This window comes from Salmo salar, chromosome 01 (assembly GCF_965601325.2).
Source record: "Salmo salar chromosome 01, fSalSal1, whole genome shotgun sequence".
Taxonomy (NCBI): domain Eukaryota; kingdom Metazoa; phylum Chordata; class Actinopteri; order Salmoniformes; family Salmonidae; genus Salmo; species Salmo salar.
Window position 1 is genome coordinate 36,092,734 of NC_138291.1, and position 19,281 is coordinate 36,112,014.

General features: G+C 43.1%; 2 protein-coding genes and 1 pseudogene across 6 annotated transcripts in view; 1 reads left to right on the forward strand and 2 right to left on the reverse strand.

Annotated features, from left to right (window-relative positions):
- LOC106601249 (26S proteasome regulatory subunit 4) lies at window positions 1-14,210 on the forward strand. The gene is made up of 11 exons (XM_014193312.3): window positions 1-84; window positions 342-395; window positions 594-690; window positions 880-1,004; window positions 1,227-1,412; window positions 1,547-1,675; window positions 1,941-2,037; window positions 2,623-2,812; window positions 12,261-12,412; window positions 13,471-13,625; window positions 13,791-14,210. The coding sequence occupies exons 1-11, from the start codon at window positions 82-84 to the stop codon at window positions 13,923-13,925; spliced, it is 1,323 nt and encodes a 440-aa protein (XP_014048787.1). The 5' UTR covers window positions 1-81; the 3' UTR covers window positions 13,926-14,210.
- Window positions 2,992-4,970, reverse strand: LOC106601264 (intelectin pseudogene; annotated as a pseudogene).
- Window positions 14,154-19,281, reverse strand: part of LOC106601253 (epithelial cell adhesion molecule) — a 23,317-nt gene continuing 18,189 nt past the window's right edge. For 3 of the 5 annotated variants that reach the window (XM_082973772.1, XM_082973779.1, XM_082973770.1), the window contains 8 exons: window positions 16,126-19,162; window positions 15,653-15,893; window positions 15,480-15,551; window positions 15,316-15,379; window positions 15,116-15,217; window positions 14,720-14,902; window positions 14,565-14,621; window positions 14,154-14,480 (listed from right to left, as the gene is read on the reverse strand). In XM_082973772.1, the coding sequence (XP_082829898.1) occupies window positions 14,418-14,480; window positions 14,565-14,621; window positions 14,720-14,902; window positions 15,116-15,217; window positions 15,316-15,379; window positions 15,480-15,551; window positions 15,653-15,893; window positions 16,126-16,324 (981 nt within the window). In that variant the 5' untranslated portion in view covers window positions 16,325-19,162 and the 3' untranslated portion in view covers window positions 14,154-14,417. The remainder of the gene's footprint in view (window positions 14,481-14,564; window positions 14,622-14,719; window positions 14,903-15,115; window positions 15,218-15,315; window positions 15,380-15,479; window positions 15,552-15,652; window positions 15,894-16,125; window positions 19,163-19,281) is intronic. The other 2 variants (XM_082973776.1, XM_082973773.1) reach the window with 2 other exon arrangements.

The following is a 19,281-nucleotide window of genomic DNA, read 5'->3' on the forward strand; positions in this document are numbered from 1 at the left end:
ATTTTTCTTCATTTTGATATGCTTCGCTTGCCATACTCTGACGTATTACGTAAGCGACGCTGACAGACCGGATAGCAAGCTATGGTGAGCCAGCAGTTTCTCCAAATCAATATTTCTAGTATTTTAACTTAATTTATGATCGCATTCTAAACTGTCATTTTGTTGAACGTGTTTGCTGCGTAATTCCAATCTGCCATTTGCAGGAGGAAACATGTTAGCTAGCTAGGTAGATTGTGGCTAGCAACTTGTTATAGTTTTGAAATACAGCTAACTCACTGTTACTAGCTAAGTGCTTTTGAGTGTATCTTCACTGTGTGTCCGATATGTGATTTATTTGACAGGGTCAAAGTCAGAGTGGAGGACATGGACCCGGGGGAGGAAAAAAAGACGACAAGGTAAGTAATCCATACTAGTAGCTAGCTAGCTAACGTTACTCTGTCTCAAAATCTAGTAACGTTAGCTATCTCATGTTGCTAATAACACTTAAGCTAACCTTGTGAAAACTTGAATATTCATCTAACCAGTTTGCTACACATCGACTCTTTGTCTGATAACTGGTCACACTGTTCTGTAACTTTTGCTGGACTGTTCAGGATAAGAAAAAGAAATATGAACCACCAATCCCCACCAGGGTTGGGAAGAGGAAGAAGAAGAGCAAGGGACCTGATGCTGCCAGCAAGCTACCTCTTGGTAAGTTAGTTGGGCTACATTTAACTTTATACTTTTCATTGTCATGGCAGAGATCCTTTCTACTTACTGATGTTGAATTGTAAACCGCAACAGACTGCTGTTTACAATTTTACAACTGCTGTTTTTCCAGACAATTTTACCTGTTCCATACAACTGAATGATCGCTCTCTCGCTCTCTCGCTCTCTCAGTAACTCCCCATACACACTGCAGGCTGAAGCTGCTGAAGCAGGAGCGGATCAAAGACTACCTGCTGATGGAGGAGGAGTTTATCAGGAACCAGGAACAGATGAAGCCCCTTGAGGAGAAACAAGAGGTAGTGTACAAGAAAATCTATTAAAAAGTCTTGATCTTTATTGTTCCCGAAGGGCACTTAATGTACAGGCAGCATATAAAACACTGTTCATATGGTCCTATCAGTAAAATATATATCAGTCGATCTCTTTGCATCCCTATAAAACATAACACTATAAAGCCTTCACACTGCACCTTTTTAACTAAATATTAATGAATTCATCCATCCTCTGTTGTCCTGCAGGAGGAGAGGTCTAAGGTAGATGATCTGAGAGGAACCCCCATGTCAGTGGGGAACCTGGAAGAGATCATCGATGACAACCACGCCATCGTTTCTACGTCTGTGGGCTCTGAGCACTATGTCAGCATCCTCTCCTTTGTAGACAAGGACCTGCTGGAGCCGGGCTGTTCCGTCCTTCTCAACCACAAGGTACTGACTGAGTCTGCCATTACTGACGGAGTCTGCCATTAAGCTGTGTTTGGCTGTTGCCCTGACTCTGGCAAAACATTCATTGAAAAGCTGATATTTACTGTACATTTCCATTGAGTGACGTGTGTTCACAGGTCCATGCCGTCATTGGGGTCCTAATGGATGACACTGATCCTCTGGTGACAGTGATGAAGGTGGAGAAGGCCCCACAGGAGACGTACGCTGACATTGGTGGACTGGATAACCAGATCCAGGAAATTAAGGTAGAGCAGTAGAGCACAGAACAACAGTTCATGTTAATGCTCTACTCAGGCATAGCGTTTCAATGCATTAGACTCCCAAGATTTTTCCAAGCCAACTATTCTGTATTCTTAATGTAAATGGTTACATCTGGGTCCGTGGAGGCTAGTGTCACTTTAAATTGGAGTACAGAGTCATTGTAATGGCTTATATGGAACGATATCAAACACATGGTAACCATTTTTCCTGACTGACAACTGTACTTGTGGTTCCCTGTGTTCCTCTCAGGAGTCTGTGGAGCTCCCTCTGACCCATCCGGAGTACTATGAAGAGATGGGCATCAAACCTCCTAAAGGAGTCATTCTGTATGGCGCACCAGGGACCGGTAAAACAACTAAAACAATTGCGGACAAACATTTAAGATAGAACAGCATTTGGATATGTCTTTTCTCTGGTAATACTTAAAGGGGTGTTTTCCTGTGCACAGATTAAAAAGGCAATCTGCAGTTGCTACATTTGATTTCAGAGTTATTAATTAAGGATATTTTCCCATTGATTCTTCAAGAATATAACTTATAAATGTCTCATGGACTTAGTTCAACTGTCACATCCCATCAGAACCCAAAATATGAGCTTGTTCTACTCCAATGTTTGTAAACAAAGTAAATGTAAACAAACACTGTATAGCCTCAACATGGTTAAAACTATAATTTTGATATCATGGATGGTCAGTCCATAGCTCTGTCTACAAATTTAAGAGTGGTTACATTTCTCCAGCCCCATCCTTCAGCTTTTTACTTGAAACACTTTGTTATAGTTTCAACTGCTGATTGCACCTTTAGGCCTAATCCTGGACTAAAAAGCATTTAAAAGGGAGATTCTCCATTGAACTTGCTTTGTAGTCCAAAACTACATCTAGAAACCGCCTCTAAAAGTGGCATAGTTTGACACTGTTCTTATGATGTGTTAGGGAAGACCCTACTGGCCAAGGCGGTGGCTAACCAGACGTCCGCAACTTTCCTGCGTGTGGTGGGCTCTGAGCTGATCCAGAAGTACCTGGGGGACGGGCCTAAGCTGGTCCGAGAGCTGTTCAGGGTGGCCGAGGAACACGCACCCTCCATCGTCTTCATCGATGAGATCGACGCCATCGGGACTAAAAGGCAAGGCTAGAGGGGTTTTCAGACCGTGGTCATTGAGGTTGTGTGCAGGAGTATGTGTCTTATGTTGATGAGGAGTTCATCATAATTATAATGAAAAAATACAGTAGGCTCATTTCATGTTCACAAATCTATAGACTACTTTATTGTTACATTATTGCACACTGGGGGGAAAAGTACAAACAAGCACACACAAACCCACTTTCCTACCGCCATCCCCCTAAATACAACAGTTGTCATTAAGTGTTTTACATTATCTTGGGCTGGCCTAGAACAAATCACAATATCAGCAACTTAAAGATTACATGTGATGGTACTGAATATCTATTATTTGTTATTTGTAAACTTTGCCATGAAATTAGCAGCAACAGTACAGAACCATTGCTAAACTGGCACATTAGATGGGACATTTCTGACGCGATAGATGCGCGATTAAAGGGGAATGACACTCAAATCTAAATGTGTATTAAAAAAAAAAGTCTGGAAAACTTATATGATTTAAGCGTTAACGTGGATTCAGAACATCCCATTTTGTTGTTTCTCTATGAACAATTGTAATTTTTTTCTAAAACTAGGAAATGAATGAGAACACAATTTGGGGAAATAAGCAGGTTTTATAGGACCCCCTTAGTTGTTTATTAACCATTATTTTACCAGGTACATTGACAGAAAACATTGACAGTTGAAGGGGGGAGGATAAGAATGTGCCTATTTGAAAGCTATATTTTTTTTTTTTGTAGTGACAAGTAAAAAAATAAAATGTTAAAGTAGCTCTCATGCTAGAAAAAGTTGGAGCCCACTGTTTTATAGTACTGCTTTAGTTTACAGTAATATAATTGACAAAATTACTGTAGAAAAGTAAAATGGCCTGGCCGTCAGCGGTAGAAGAGTAACACAGCTGACTCAAGCATGTCTTTTGATACACTCCAGCCTTTGTGGTTCCCATAGCCATTCCAGGCAAAGGAGGTGAAGTCCCCCACACTGTTTTGGGGCCGCCTCAGAGAAATACAGTATGCATCAACCTGTCCGCCTTTGGGTTTGGTCCCAGAGCAAATAGCCATGGCTGCCCATTCCCAATTAATTGCTCTGAAACTGATGAAGCCTGGTTCAAACTCCCTTTGAGCGTAAGGGCCGTAAAACGCTTTGGTGGTCTGTTTGTCCCCATGGTCATAAACTATGGGAATCGAGGGTCCATTGTTGATCAAAGGTGCACCAGCGATGTACTTCACTGGGTACCTGTGGAAGAGTTCATGCAGGTTTCCCCCGTATTGGCTCAGGAAGCGTGTTTCGGTGGGTAGCCCAGGATGGCGGTGGGGTTCCAGTCTTTCATCGGTTTATTGTTGGGAATGTGCCACACCGACATGTCTTATGCCTTGATGTCATAGTAGCCAGGATTCTTGTAATCGTCAGCAGTGGCGCCTTCAGCTTTTCCGAAAGTGTTTATGTTGACCCAGTTGCCATCCCCTTCTGGCCGAAAGGGGTTGCTGCCCTGCTGGCTTGTCCAACGGTCACCCAGCGTGCACTTCCCATAGATGTTGTTCTCGTGTACGCTCGCCACCAACGTCCAGCCACCCCACTGCCATCCTGCGCTACCACACCGAGACACGCTTCCTGAAGGTTTGGTACACCACCCCGTTCTCTGTGGTCAGGTAGTACAGCCCGTCTTCAAATTCAAAATAGTGCGCCCTTATTTCCTGGCAGCTTCTGGCGACGTAAAGGGACCTATCTCTTAGTAACTTCTCTCTCTTGGGAACTTCTGAAGCCTTACCCAGAAGTGAAGGGTTTGTATATGACGTGTGTTGCGCCATCAGGAGAGGGATCATCAGCAGAAGAGAACAGTACATCATGTCTGCTGAAGGCTGGACCGGACTCCCGAGATGACACTAGGCAGGGCTTCGAGTAGGGAAGGCTTATATAGCTAGTTTTTTGTCAACACAGCAGTTACTTTGTCAATTCCAATACTTTGTCAATACTTCGTCAGCTTCTGGAGACACTCGAGAGGCACACTCAGCTTGTGAGCCAATATTTATACTCTGGGTTCACAGATGAGTTATACTTGTTGCACGCTAATAGGTCTGTTTCGTTAACCACAAACTAATTTACATAAACCGGTGCGAAGCCGTCTGCATCATTAACGTAGGTGACCGATATAGAGTGAAAAGGCAATATTGTAGCTTGCAAAACAGGAACCATGACCCCCCCCCCTGTCTATTGACCCATGTTTTTGTTTTCACTCCTGTTATTTAGCAATTACAAGTTTTTCATGAGTAAGACCTTGAAGTTGAGCACCCCTCCTATTTTCCTGGTTGCTGAATCACGGAGACCTACCAACACCCACATTTCCATGGTATTTGATTAGGTTAGCAACAAACTGAAAATTGATTAAGCATATGTCCCGAGGGGGAGTCATATATGGCCAATATATCACTGCTAAGGGCTGTTCTTAGGCACAAGTAGATTTTTGGTTGAAATCTGTGAAAAAAGCTACTACTTAGGGTCTATGTTTGCCTATGCCAAAATAACAAGGAAACAATGCTTACTCAACCAATATTTGCCTATTGGCAAATATGTTATTGTGCTATTGCACAAACTCAGTAGCCTTATTAGTGTCCGCCTTAAGTTTTGGAGGTTGGGGGTTCAATCCCCAGTGGAGTCATACCAAAGACACCAATGCCTCTCTGTATAGCACTCAGCATTAGCGTCCTGTCCAGGGAGTGTACTGGTAGGCCGACATTAAGTTGCCTCTCGCTACTCAAACGGGAGATGGGGCAGGAGCCTAAAGGCAGTTCTGGCTCAGACAAGGCTTTCTTACTTGCTTTACTATTGCTTAATGATTGAGTTAGCAGTACAGTGGACACAATGTGATTTACATTACTATGTTTTGTATACCTCAATGTGTATAGGATGTCATCGCTACGATAGTCTGCATCCTCTCTCTCTCTATAACTATCACCTATGTAAAGAAGCCACTGCTTGCAAAACAGAATCCGCAAAACAGGAACCATGCCCTCCCCACCCTTGTCTTTTGACCGTTGTCCTTGTGTTCACCTCGTTATTTAGCAATAACAAGTACATATGTGTTCTGCTAATAGGGCCCACCCTCGGCCTAGGCGCAGTCCTCTCCCTGTTCCCTTCACTGCTGTACCAAGGTTTCAATGAGTATCGGTTGGAAAAATTGCTCAGAGAAATAATTTTGTTTAACAGCACAAAAAAAAATCTAAAACACATAGGGGTCAACATTATTGCCACCGCTGTTTTCAATACTCCTTCACCCTTCCTTTGTGATGATAATGACACTGAGCCTTTTTCTAAAATGTTTTATGAGATTGGAGAACACATTGGGAAAATCTTAGACCATTCCTCCATACAGAATCTTTCCAGATCCTTGATATCCTTCGTCTGTGCTTATGTACTTCCCTCTTCAATTTAAACCACAGGTTTTCATTTGGGATTCAAGTCCGGAGACTGAGACGGCCATTGCAAATGTTACTTTTTGTGGTCAATTAACCATTTCTTTGTGGATGTTGATGTGTGCTTGGGGTTATTGTCTTGCTGGAAGATCCACTTGCGGCCAAGTGCCAGCCTCCTGGCAGAGGCAACCAGGTTTTTGACTAAAATATCCCAGTACTTGGTAAAGTTCAGGATGCTGTTGACCTTAAAGGCAACAGGACCAGTGGAGGCTTTTGAGATTTGTTTTATTACTTGTTAAACAAACTTTTTCTCTGTGCAATTGTTTTAGTATAAAATAATATTATTTCCCAATTTTAGGGGAGCATACAATATAGTTCAGTATTTTTTTGCTCATCTTCATCAAGGGTTTCAATAATTTTGGCGTTTTTCTTAAATACAAAAAAAAAGGTATGTTGTGATTTGTTGAGCACTCCTTATTTTCCTGGTTGCTTAATCACAGAGACCTACAGTGCCTTCAGAAAATATTTACATCCCTTGAATTTTTCCACATGTTGTGTTACAGCCTAAATGTAAAATTGATACCGTTTAGATTTTGTGTCCCTGATCTACACACAATACCCCATAAAGTCAAAGTGGAGTTATGGTTTCAAATTAATAAAAAATGAAAAGCTGAAATGCCCTGAGTCAATAAGTATTGATCCCTTTTGTTAACGCAAGCCTAAATAAGTTCAGGAGTAAAAATGTGCTTAACAAGTCACATAATAAGTTGCATGGACTCACTCTGTGCAATAATAGTGTTTTAACATGATTTTTGAATGACTACCCCACAAAAACAATTATATGTAATGTCCCTCTTTCAACCACAAAGACCAGGGAGGTTTTCCAATGGTTCACAAAGAATTGCACCTATTGGTAGATGGCTGATGGCAATGTGGCAAAGAAATTCACTTTTTATCCCGAATACAAAGTGTTGTTTTGGGCAAATCCAACACAAGACATCACTAAGTACCACTCTTCATATTTTCAAGCATGGTGGTGGCTGCATCATGTTATGGGTATCCTTGTCAATGGCAAGGACTATGGAGTTTTTTTATGATAAAAATAAACTAGAGTTAAGCACAGGCAAAATCCTAGAGGAAAACTTGGTTCTGTCTGCTTTCCAACAGACCCTGGGAGACAAATTCACCTTTTCAGCAGGACAATTTTTTTTAATGTATTTTTTTACCTTTTATTTAACTAGGCAAGTCAGTTAAGAACAAATTACCTAAAACACAAGGCCAAATATACACTGGAGTTTCTTACCAAGACGACATTGAATGTTCCCGAGTGGAGTAGTTCGTTTTGACTTAAATCGGCTTAAATCTATGGCAAGACTTGAAAATGGCTGTCTAGCAATGATCAACAACCAACTTGAGAGTTTGAAGAATTTTAGAAAGAATAATGGGCAAATATTATACAATCCAGGTGTTCAAAGCTCTTAGAGACCTACCCAGAAAGACTCTGTAATCAGTGCAGAGAGCTGTAATCGCTGCCAATGGTGATTCTAGCATGTATTGACTCAGGGGGTGGAATAATCATCTAATCAAGATGTATTGGTGTTTTTTTTAAATGTATTTCCTTTTTTTATTTTGACTTTGCAAAGTATTTTGTGTAAATCATTGACAAAAAATGTGTAACCCACAATGTGGAAAAGGTCAAGGGGTGTGAATACTTTCTGAAGGCATTGTATGTGAACTCTGATAAATAGTCATCACCCAACTTTCCATTGGTCGCCCAATATATGTCCATAGTGTCTACCTTGAGATTGGAAGGTTGGGGGTTCCATCCCCGGTCGGGTCATACCAAAACCTTGATGCATCTCTGTATGTCCAGGGAGTGTAGGCCGACATTAAGTTGCCTTTCGCTACAGAAACAGGAGATAGGCGCCTGCCCTAAGGGCCGTTCTGGCTCGTACAAAGCTTACTTACTTGCTTTACTATTGCTAAGTGATGGAATTAGCAGTACAGTGGACACAATGTGATTACAGCAGTAGAGGCTCCTAAGATGAGTAAGGGGAGGACCATCCTCAGTGAATTTCATAAAACAAAAAATAGTGAAACATTAAAGTTATCCTTTTTAGATTAAACAATGCTAAATATATTCAAGTCACCAAATAATTGAATAAAACACTGTTTTCCACTCTGTAGAGTAGCACCATGGTGTAGCCGGAGGACAGCTTGCTTCCGTCCTCCTCTGGGTACATTGACTTCGATACAAAACCTAGGAGTCTCGTGGTTCTCACCCCCTTCCATAGACTTACACTGTAATTAGGACAACTTCTGGAGGATGTCCTCCAACCTATAGGAGCTCTTATTGTCCACCCAATCAAAGGATCAGAGAATTAATCTAGTATAAGCTACAGCTAGCTAGCACTGCAGTACATAAAATGTGGTTAGTAGTTGACTCAGAGAGAAAGACAATAGTTATGAACAAATTAATTTCTTCAAAAAATGAAGAAGCAAGAGAGACCCAAATTAACCCAAATTAACTTACTTAGCAAGCAAATGCAGCTAGCTAGTTTAGCCTACTCAAACACCCAGCTCAAACAGAGAGGGATGCTATGTTAGCTAGCTGGCTATGAATATCCAACACTGGAACTCTTCCAAATCAAGGTAAGCTTTTGGTTTTATTAATGTATTGCCGCCGGGACCCGCTAGTGTAACTGCTAAACTGTTTGCGGCTGACTGTACTCTGTACAGCATGATTGTAGCAGGTTTACTAACGCGTTAATTCTAGTAGCTATGACGTTAATATGGTGACAACAATGTAGCCTGTGTGTGGCAGTTAGCAGTTATGATATAAAGGTTTGGCTTAGAAATAATTTTTTGCCTGGTCACAGACAGCTGATGTGTTGTGAACTGAAGTCCACAAGTGAAGGGAAAAGGTGAGAGCGCATAGATGCGAGAAGGAATTGTACAACGATCAAAGGAATCATGCCTTGTGGCTCAGTTGGTAGAGCATGGCACTTGTAATGCCAGGGTTGTGAGTTTGATTCCAAAGGGGTACCATTATGAAAAATGTATGTACTCACTAGTGGTGCAACGGATCACAAAACTCACGGTTTTGAGTCACGATCAGATCATTTTTCGGATCAGCAACAAACAAAAAAAGGGAGACAAATATAACTTTGCTTTCCATTTATTACTTAAAGAACACTTTAAGCAAGGAACTTTTCAATGTTTAAATAAAATCTTAAAATATATTCCATACTCAATTGTTAAATTAAAGTGCAATATGAGGCGTGTTACTTTCTTCCTTTGAACAATAGTGCATGAAAAAATAGCCTGTGTCCACGTCATCAAAGCAAAGCAGACCTGAGCTTATAACTTCAAATAGTTTTTCAAAAAGATGAGGATGTCTACATTGTCTGGGGAGAGGGTAGACCTCTTTGCAGTCACTATGTCCCTTGCCTTGGAGAACAACCTCTCGCTAGGAACTGAAGTGCCAGGCACAGCCAGGTAGCATCTTGCCATCATGGCAGTGTGAGGGTATTTGCACTCATTGCTTTTCCACCATGCCAGTGGATCACCATCCACTGGGATGCCACCTCCTCTTTGATGGTGTTGGAAAACGTCTTGCCTGTGTCCTTGCTCACAAAGGTCTCCCTGAAAAGCTCCTTCATGGCCAAATGATTTTGTGGAGGAGATGCCTCTGAGTCTGCTCCTGTCGGCTCTGTGGCTTGACCCTGCAGAAAAAAATGACTTGATCTATTAAACTAACTCATTATTTTCATAGAACTATAATTGTGGCAATAACATTTAATAAAAGCCATTATTATTCCAAATCAATAATGGATGATTCTAATAGCAATAGCATAGACTAACATTAGACTGCAGTATATTTATTATTTAGGTAATTCACACTTATTTTATTGTTTTACCTCTTCAGTGGCCACAATCTCAGTGGTGAGATCACTGTATGTCCTCCGGCGAAGGGCAGGGTCTAGGTGAGACAGGGACTTGAACCTTGGATCCAGTGCAGTAGATCTAGGAAGGTAGTCCTGTACATTAGGGGGGTATCTGGGGTTCTCTAATGGCAGCCTTCACATCTCTAGTGATGGTGCTGTCTTCCTCACTTGGGGCCATGGATTGTAGAATCCTTGTTTTCAGAGGTAGGATCATGGACACAGATGGTGCAGTTTCAGTGCTCAATAGAGTTGTAACTATTTTGAGGCGTTTGAGCACCTGGAGGACCTCCTCTGCCACTTTCACATCATCATCAGACAAGGTGACGATGTCTTTGTTTTTTTAGGGTCTTGTCTGTCAGTGCAGAGTATACAGCTGCCTGCTGCTCAAGATGGAACTCCACTTCTGACATGTTGGAGAGCTATCTTGTTGTGACATGGTGTATGAGCTTGTGGGTCGGTAGCTGTAGCATTTCTTGCTTGGTCTTAAGCACATGAGCGGCTGTTGTGCTTCGGTGGAAAAAGGAAGCCACCTTCCTGATTCTCCCAAGGAGGCGGTCCATCTGGTTCACTGAGATTCCCCTTTGGGATGCTAAATTGATCATGTGCAAAGCAAGCTATCTGTGGCCCCAGTCCAGCCTCTATCACTGCATTTACTTGGTTCTTGGCATTATCTGTGGTGGTTGGGATATTGCTATTGGGTGCCTCTAGCTTCCACTCTGCTACTGCTCCTAGCAATACCTGCGCCAGATTTGTGCCTGTGTGACTCTCATAGAGGGGGCGTGTCTGTAGCACCGGACTTGGCATCTCCCACTCCCCTGGAGGTCCACCAGTCTGTGGTGAGGGCAACAGAGGAGGCCTTGGATAATTCGTCGACAATTTTGATATTTTCCTGTTCATAAAGATCTGTCACGATCTTCATACTGAAGTGGGTGCGAGAGGGGATTTCGTAGCGTGGCTCAAGCACTTTCACCATATTTTTCAACCCTTTGTTTTCCACAACAGAGTATGGCCTCATGTCTGCAGTGATAAACATCCCAATAGATTTGGTGATGGCTTTAGCCCGGTCTGATTCTGCAGCAAAGGGCTGCTTAAATGCCGCAGTGAGAAGTTGTTGTCTCTTGGCTGAGTTGGTTCCTGTCACTGACACACCAGAGTGATGACGCTTTAAATGTGTGACCATGCTCCATGTATTTCCATAATCATACGGCACAATGCCTACACATCGTAATGGTGTTGTCCACCACCCTTCTTGACAGGGAACCAAAATGCTCCCATACATGAGACTTAAATGAAGCGGGAGGCTTTTCCAGTTCTTCAGCTCCTCCGCTAGCCATCGCTGTCACTGCAAATTTTTCATCTTTGCTTTTTGCAACGCGAGCATCCAGGATTGATTCGTTGGGATTCAACATGCCAAAAATAATCAAATCAACCTTCAGGCTTCAGAGTAAAACACAGCACGCATCTGTCTTTATCTTTTCACTGCAACTCTGCATTGAGATTTAGGGAATTATTACTTTATAAAGTAACAGCGGCAGAAAAACTGTTTCACACTATGATGATTAAACTTTGTAATTGATCTGCGGTTCAAATGCGTGCCGAACCGTGGGGGGGGGTGATCCGTACGGATCAACTACGGTCCGTTACACCACTAGCACTCACTAAGTCGCTCTTATCTAGTGTCTGCTAAATGACTAAAATGTACATTCTGTTTGTATGTAGATGCAGGCAAGAGTGTGCAAGGCGGTATTGACCTGTGTGCACGTACGTTGTAAACGTTCATTCGTAGGCTAGGTTGTAGCAACCTCATGATGAGTACAGGGGAAATTAGAGTATCATGTAGTAGCCTAAACCTATCACTGTTACATTGAACTGGGTGAATGGAATATGAATGACAGTCATCCAATATGCAGTAATGGAAATAAGGCCATGCTCAACAACAAAAAAATTGTCCTCCCTCATCTTAAACGGCACCGACCACCACTGGATTACAGTACTATGTTTTGTATACTTCAATGAACCTCCATGTATAGGAGGTAATCTCTACAATATTATGGTGTGGTTGAGGGTGTGGGCTGAGTACTGTGTCCTCTGCAGGTATGACTCTAACTCAGGAGGGGAGCGGGAGATCCAGAGGACTTTGCTGGAGCTGCTTAACCAGCTGGATGGCTTTGATTCCAGAGGTGATGTCAAGGTCATTATGGCCACCAACAGGATAGAGACCCTGGACCCCGCACTCATCAGACCAGGTACACGATAACATTAATATACGACTATGAATCTTCAATTGAAATTACAATGCAGCCTGTGCCAACCTAAATTAATCCTGACTTTGAGCAAGTAATGATTGGAGATGCAGTATCAAATCAATTTGTAAAGCCCTTTTTACATCAGCCGATGTCACAAAGTGCTGTACAGAAACCCAGCCTAAAACCACAAACGGCAAGCAATGCGGTTCTAGAAGCACGGTGGCTAGGAAAAACTCCCTAGAAATGCCAAAACCTAGGAAGAAACCTAGAGAGGAACCAGGCTCTGAGGGGTGGCCAGTCCTCTTCTGGCTGTGCCTGGTGGAGATTATAACAGTACATGGCCAAGATGTTCAAACGTTCATAGATGACCAGCAGGGTTGAATAATAACAGTGGTTGTAGAGGGTGCAACAAGTCAGCACCTCAGGAGTAAATGTCAGTTGGCTTTTCATAGCCGATCATTCAGTTAGAGGCAGCAGGTGCGGGGGAGAGAGAGAGTCGAAAACATCAGGTCCGGGACAAGGTAGCACGTCCGGTGAACAGGTCAGGGTTCCATAGCTGCAGGCAGAACAGTTGAAACTGGAGCAGCAGCGGGTAGACTAGGGACAGCAAGGAGTCATCAGGCCAGGTAGTCTCGAGGCATGGTCCTAGGGCTCAGGTTCTCCGAGAGAATGGAGTTAGGGGGAGCTTACTTAAATTCACACAGGATAAGACAGGAGAAATAGCATACTGATCCTAGCACCCCGACACACACTATTGCAGCATAAATACTGGAGGCTGAGACAGGAGGGGTCGGGAGACACTGTCCGACGATAACCCCAGACAGAGCCAAACAGGCAGGATATAACCCCACCCACTTTTCCAAAGCACAGCCCCCACACCACTAGAGGGATATCTTCAAACCACCAACTTACTTACCTGAGACAAGGCCGAGTATAGCCCATGAAGATCTCCCCCACTGCACAAACCCAACCCAGACAGGAAGATCACGTATCTTATGTGATTGCCCCAAGGAGCATGTCCTCTGATTTGGTATATCTTTTTGTCCCCCACTCCTCAGGCCGTATTGACCGTAAAATAGAGTTCCCCCTGCCGGATGAGAAGACCAAGCGAAGAATCTTCCAGATCCACACCAGCAGGATGACTGTGGCAGACGATGTGACCCTGGACGAACTGATCCTGGCCAAGGATGACCTCTCCGGAGCTGACATCAAGGTGCAGTACTGACGTTGCAGCACCAAGCTGGGAGATAGTAATTAGACTACTCAAAAGAAAGACTGTCTGCTCTTCTATTTAACTTTTACCTTCTGGTTTTGCTGCCATCCTGCGGCACCTCAAAGAATTTTCACTGAAGTGTTTAACTTATTTCTCTCATTTCAGGCCATTTGTACAGAGGCAGGGCTGATGGCTCTGAGAGAGCGCAGGATGAAGGTGACGAACGAGGACTTTAAGAAGTCGAAGGAGAACGTGTTGTATAAGAAACAGGAAGGGACACCAGAGGGACTATACCTCTAACAACAGGGGCGGAACGCACTTCAGAAATGTCCTGTTCTTTCACTTACTGCTTCGAAACTTATTGCCTAGTAAAACCTTTCATACATGTTCATTGTATAGTTTGGACTTGATGTAGCCAGCTGTTTGGTATTCAATTCTGCAGCTATTAAAGAACAATCTTGTATTATGGTCTGTTACCATAACCTTCTAAGTATCACCTCTTGAAGTACAATAATAGTAAATAAACAATTTGAAACAATTCAGATTTTTATTTCAAATAAAGTACATATTGATATTTTTTTTCAACCATGGTCAATTCTTGTTTAATATTTCATTAAAGCAACAAGTTCGAATCCATGTTAAGAAATCAACCAATTACAATATTTCCATAATGTGCAGCTGACTATTGTTTGTCAGGGACAGAGATAATTGGACAACAACTTTGCATATAAATGAACTGAATGACAACTAAAAAATAAACAAATCTACTATAACCAACAAAGATAAAGTATGTTACATAACAAAGTAGGTCATGGTAGCTTCTTGCTGTTCCAGGTGGTTGTCCTGCCCCTGAACCTACATTTAAAAAGGGAGAGTAAAACACAGGACAATACATTAAGAGTTCAGACGAATGCAGCAATTTGCTGTATCAGACTATACCTCAATGACTTCAAACTGGAATCTCCTCTCCAGCAGAGCTTTCCTTCGTACCACCACCTGACAACAGTGATGGAGAAAGAGAGGGAAGTTGTGATGTGAGGATGGCAGTGGTATTGTACTGAATCTAGTGTACAATTAGTTTTGCTCTTACTCACAGACACACAAACACCAATGATAATGGCCAGAGCAATGATGACGATGAGGGCAGCAAAGCCTGGATTGATGGTCATCATGTCCATGTGTGGGTGGTCATAGTGAAAGAATAGGACCTTGACAGAGTCCCTCGCCACCTCTAGTCTCCGGCCATCCACCTCAAACCCAAACTTGTTGCTTTTCAACTAGAGGGGATGGCAAACAGTTACATTTTACTGCATAGTTAAAGCAAAATATTAGCACCAGGCATGCCAGATTGAACAGACCTTTATACAAAAAAATATTATTTCTTAAAATATGGAGCCTCCACCGACTGTTAGAGATATTCAATGACTTTACAAGCAAACAGCCTTTTTGAAATGTCTGAAAGCAGATACAGCTCTCATAAAATGTCTTACATCTCGCTCAATGTAGTAGGCCACAGTTGCTATGTCCACTGGCTCTTTGTCTGTCCTGTTGTCAGTCAGGCGGATGGACACTACTTGGTACAGTTCCCGCACCTGAGGTGGCCGACCGGCAAAGATGACACATTCATAAAGACAGAGGTCACTCACAATCTCAAACGATAATCTATGAGGAAACATGCCTGCTTACTCACAGTTATGTCTAAGATCTGTGTTTTATCCAGCGTATATTCCCTGTCCAGCTTTAATACCAACTGCCTGAAACAACAATGGTGCCGTGACAACATAACTTCTCAATAAAAAATGTATTTAATAAAAACTGCATATCAATGGGTTACTACAGAGGAAGGACACATACCTTCGTATCTCATCCATGGTTTTTGCAACAGGTGTGAACTCCCCTTTAAATGTGAATTGAATATCAATGACACTACAAATGAAAGAGAGAACATAATTGATCACTTATGTATTTTAGAAACAATATATAATACTTATAATAAAATATATAGTTTACTTCATGATTTCACTCACTGGACTGTGACCAGCCTGTCACATTTGAGGGGGTCATGTGTCTGGTCAGAGACTGGGACTCCAGCCTTGTTAACACACCAGCATAGTTTGGTGTCCTCCTCTCTGCACTGTTTAGGTCTGAACATACCAGCTCCATCACAGTTTGGATAGTACTCTGTCCCTAAACTCCCCCCAGTTAACATGGTTCCTGTCCTGTGCTTGCTCAACATCTCCAGGTGTATTAGACGACACTTTGGAGTCACTGATGAAGAGTTCAATAACATGAGATATTTCCAATTTCATGTATCATTCCAAACTTACTCAGATATCAGATAGACATAGCCTACAGAGTAATGGGTGTGGATTTATACAAAGGAAGCAATTGAACCACTTAATTTATGTCCAAGCCTAAATGTCTAAAATCATACTGATATACAAGGCAAATCCCATTGCAGATAAGAGATGTAAGCCAATACTACAGAAGATGGTCTTACACCGGGTGCAGTTGACAGTGATGTTGTCATAGCCTCGGAACACAGGTTCACAGGTGCCACAGCGGTTGACATGGCAGGTGACATACTGGTTGTGATGACATACAGCTTCTCCACACACTGTGTCAACTTCACAGTCTTCCCGGACAGGAAATGCATCATCATTACATTCTTTATCTGTGATCAGAATAAAGAACATCATGAATGGAAGTTATTTTAAAATATATAAGATAAAAGGTCTGTTGATCTGATTTCAGGGAAAAAAATTAAATACAGCTATGAGAAATAACTACATAGGATCAGCAAGACTACATGATATCCACGTTACCATATATTTCACTAATGAAATTCTACATCACCATAGCACAGCCTGAGTAGTTGGTATCAAGTAGAAATGTAGCATATAGTTAGTAGCATGTAAAGGCAGAGGCCAATCCAGTAAACTCAGAGGCACATTATAATAGGTTAAAGGTCATCAGAAGTGTCAGACTCACCTGAGACAGCCAGAGTGGATGCTCTACTACTCTGAAGGATAAGCAGTGACGAGACTATATAAAGCTTCTCTACCCTCATGTCTGTGTTTCCTCTCTCCTTCCCTCCTGACTCTAAAGTGTACACTCCGGTGTGCTCCGTTCCACACCATTAAGCTGTGATGTCGTTATCCGCAGGAAATGCACACAAGCATCCCTCAGGATTCACAATGCGTGAAAGGCTTAGAGCTTATTTTTAAATAAAGGTTGGCAGACCAGTGTTGGGAAACAAAACATTCATTTTAAATTATCAGAGTAATCTATTTTTTATCAGTTTAAACTCAAGTCCTTGACATAAAAATAGATATTAAATACATCAAAATATGGACATTTTTGAATTAACACATAATACAGTGTATGTAAAATAATTTATTCACACTGTTTGAAAAGTAAAATGCATTTTTTTCTGGAGGACACTGTTCTATTGGTCAGTGCACGACGTCTGGGTGTCCACAGTAGTGTCTGAGGAAGCCAGGCCCCTGTTGCACTGTGGGAAGAGTTTTAGAGCCTCAGTCCTCCAGCAGTATGTCCACCTCCTCCATGGGAACTCTGTCTGAGGTTCTGATAACTGGATGATTTAGGGGTATGTTTTAAAGAGGTGTCATACCAGGAAGTTCATGTACATCCTCCACAGCAACGGACAGAGGACCCCGTGCTCTGTTGCTATGGTGTTCATAAACAGTGAGCGAATACGGTTGCTTAGGCCGTTCTCTGGAAGGGTGGAGGTGTCGCCATAGCAACCAGACCTGCCAAGAAAGCAATAACAACTCGTGAAAAAACATCCACTTAGCTAACCAAATGAACTTCAATCTAAATGTGAGCTACTGCAGACTAGTACTATCTCTGTGTGTGTGTGTTCAGTTATCAACATTATTTGATTAAATTGATACTGATTAAAGTCTTCCATCCTCAGTGTTCCCACGTCTGTAGAGTCCACCAGCTGCTTCCTCTGCACTGATGGCGAACAGGCGTGGCACGACACTGGCACTAGCCTTGGTCACGCTGTGGAAGAAGCGGCGTGCCCTGCCGTCGCTGTGGTAGCGCTTCTCCATCTGCACATAGAGCTGCCACAGGGGGGCACTCGAGGCAGAGCAGGCTAGCGCCGAGGTCAGCGCCAGTCTGAGATGGCTGACTGGGTACACGCTGGTGCTGCTGTGGTAGCACGGCAGTGCCGCCTGCTGGACAGCCAGGGCCTCACACTCTGAGGCAGCAGAGCTCTGTGTCTGTGTGTCACTGTTAGCCTCGCTGCTAGCTGACCCTTGGGCTGACATACCGGGGTGTTGCTCCAGCCTTTCCCTCGCCAGGCTGTAGACTGCATCATCAACCCCCCACAGTCAGGTAATGGAACAGGGCATAACACCCCACTAGACCTTTGACCTGCCCGGCAGGGAGCTCACCACCGCCTGCTCATATGCCTTCCTGGGCTTCAGAACGGCCACTGGAGCCACCTGTCCAGTGAAGGGGGCATACGAACTACCCTCTGCTAGCTTGGTGAGGATGTAGACCGCTGGTGAAGACATGGCGGTAGTGGTATTTGGTATTTTATTAGGATCCCCATTAGCTGTTGAAAAAGCAGCAGCTACTCTTCCTGGGGTCCACACAAAACATGAAACATAATACAGAATGACATAATACAGAACTACATAAAAAAATGTAAAGACACACGTAGCCTACATATCAATGCATACAGACCAACTATCTAGGTCAAATAGAGGAGAGGCGTTGTGCCACGATGTGTTGCTTTATCTGTTTTTTGAAACCAGGTTTGCTGTTTATTTGAGCAATATGAGGTGGAAGGAAGTTCCATGCATTAAGGGCTCTATATAATAGTGTACGCTTTCTTGAAGTTGTTCTGGATATGGGGACTGTGAAAAGACCCCTGGTGGCATGTCTGGTGGGATAAGTGTGTGTGTCAGAGCTGTGTGTAACTTGACTATGCAAACAATTTGGGATTTTCAACAGATTAATGTGATGCAGTCAGTCTCTCCTCAGCTCTTAGCCAAGAGAGACTGGTATGCATAGTATTTATATCAGCCCTCTGATTACAATTAAGAGCAAAACGTGGTGCTCTGTTCTGGGCCAGCTGCAGTTTAACTAGGTCTTTCCTTGCAGCACTGGACAACACGACTGGACAATAATCAAGATTAGACAAAACTAGAGCCTACTTAACCTTGTAAGTCGCTCTGGATAAGAGCGTCTGCTAAATGACTTAAATGTAAATGTAAATGTAAACCTAGTGAGTCTTCCCTGCCACTGCTCCGCCCGTACTCCCTCTCCAGGTCTCCTCCACCTCCAGCTGGGCGTAGAGCAGGCAGAGGTCACACAGGGCAGGGTCTGCCAGCCCCCCTGCCACGCCCAGACCCGTGTCGAACACCTTGTGGGCCTCGTCCAGATTCCCTAGCAGCCACTCCAGGTGGGCGTACTCCCGCAACAGGCTCGGCCAGGCACTTGCTTCTCTTCCCCTGGGCTTTCACACGCTTCTTGTTTCTTCCACGCACGTACCTCAGCACCTTCATGTTACATACAGAGCGAAGGAGAAGGGACACAGAGAGACATGAGCATTAGTGGGAGAATCTCAGTGGAGAATGAGAGGGGGAAGGACGCATAGTTCGGCATTAAAAAGGACTGA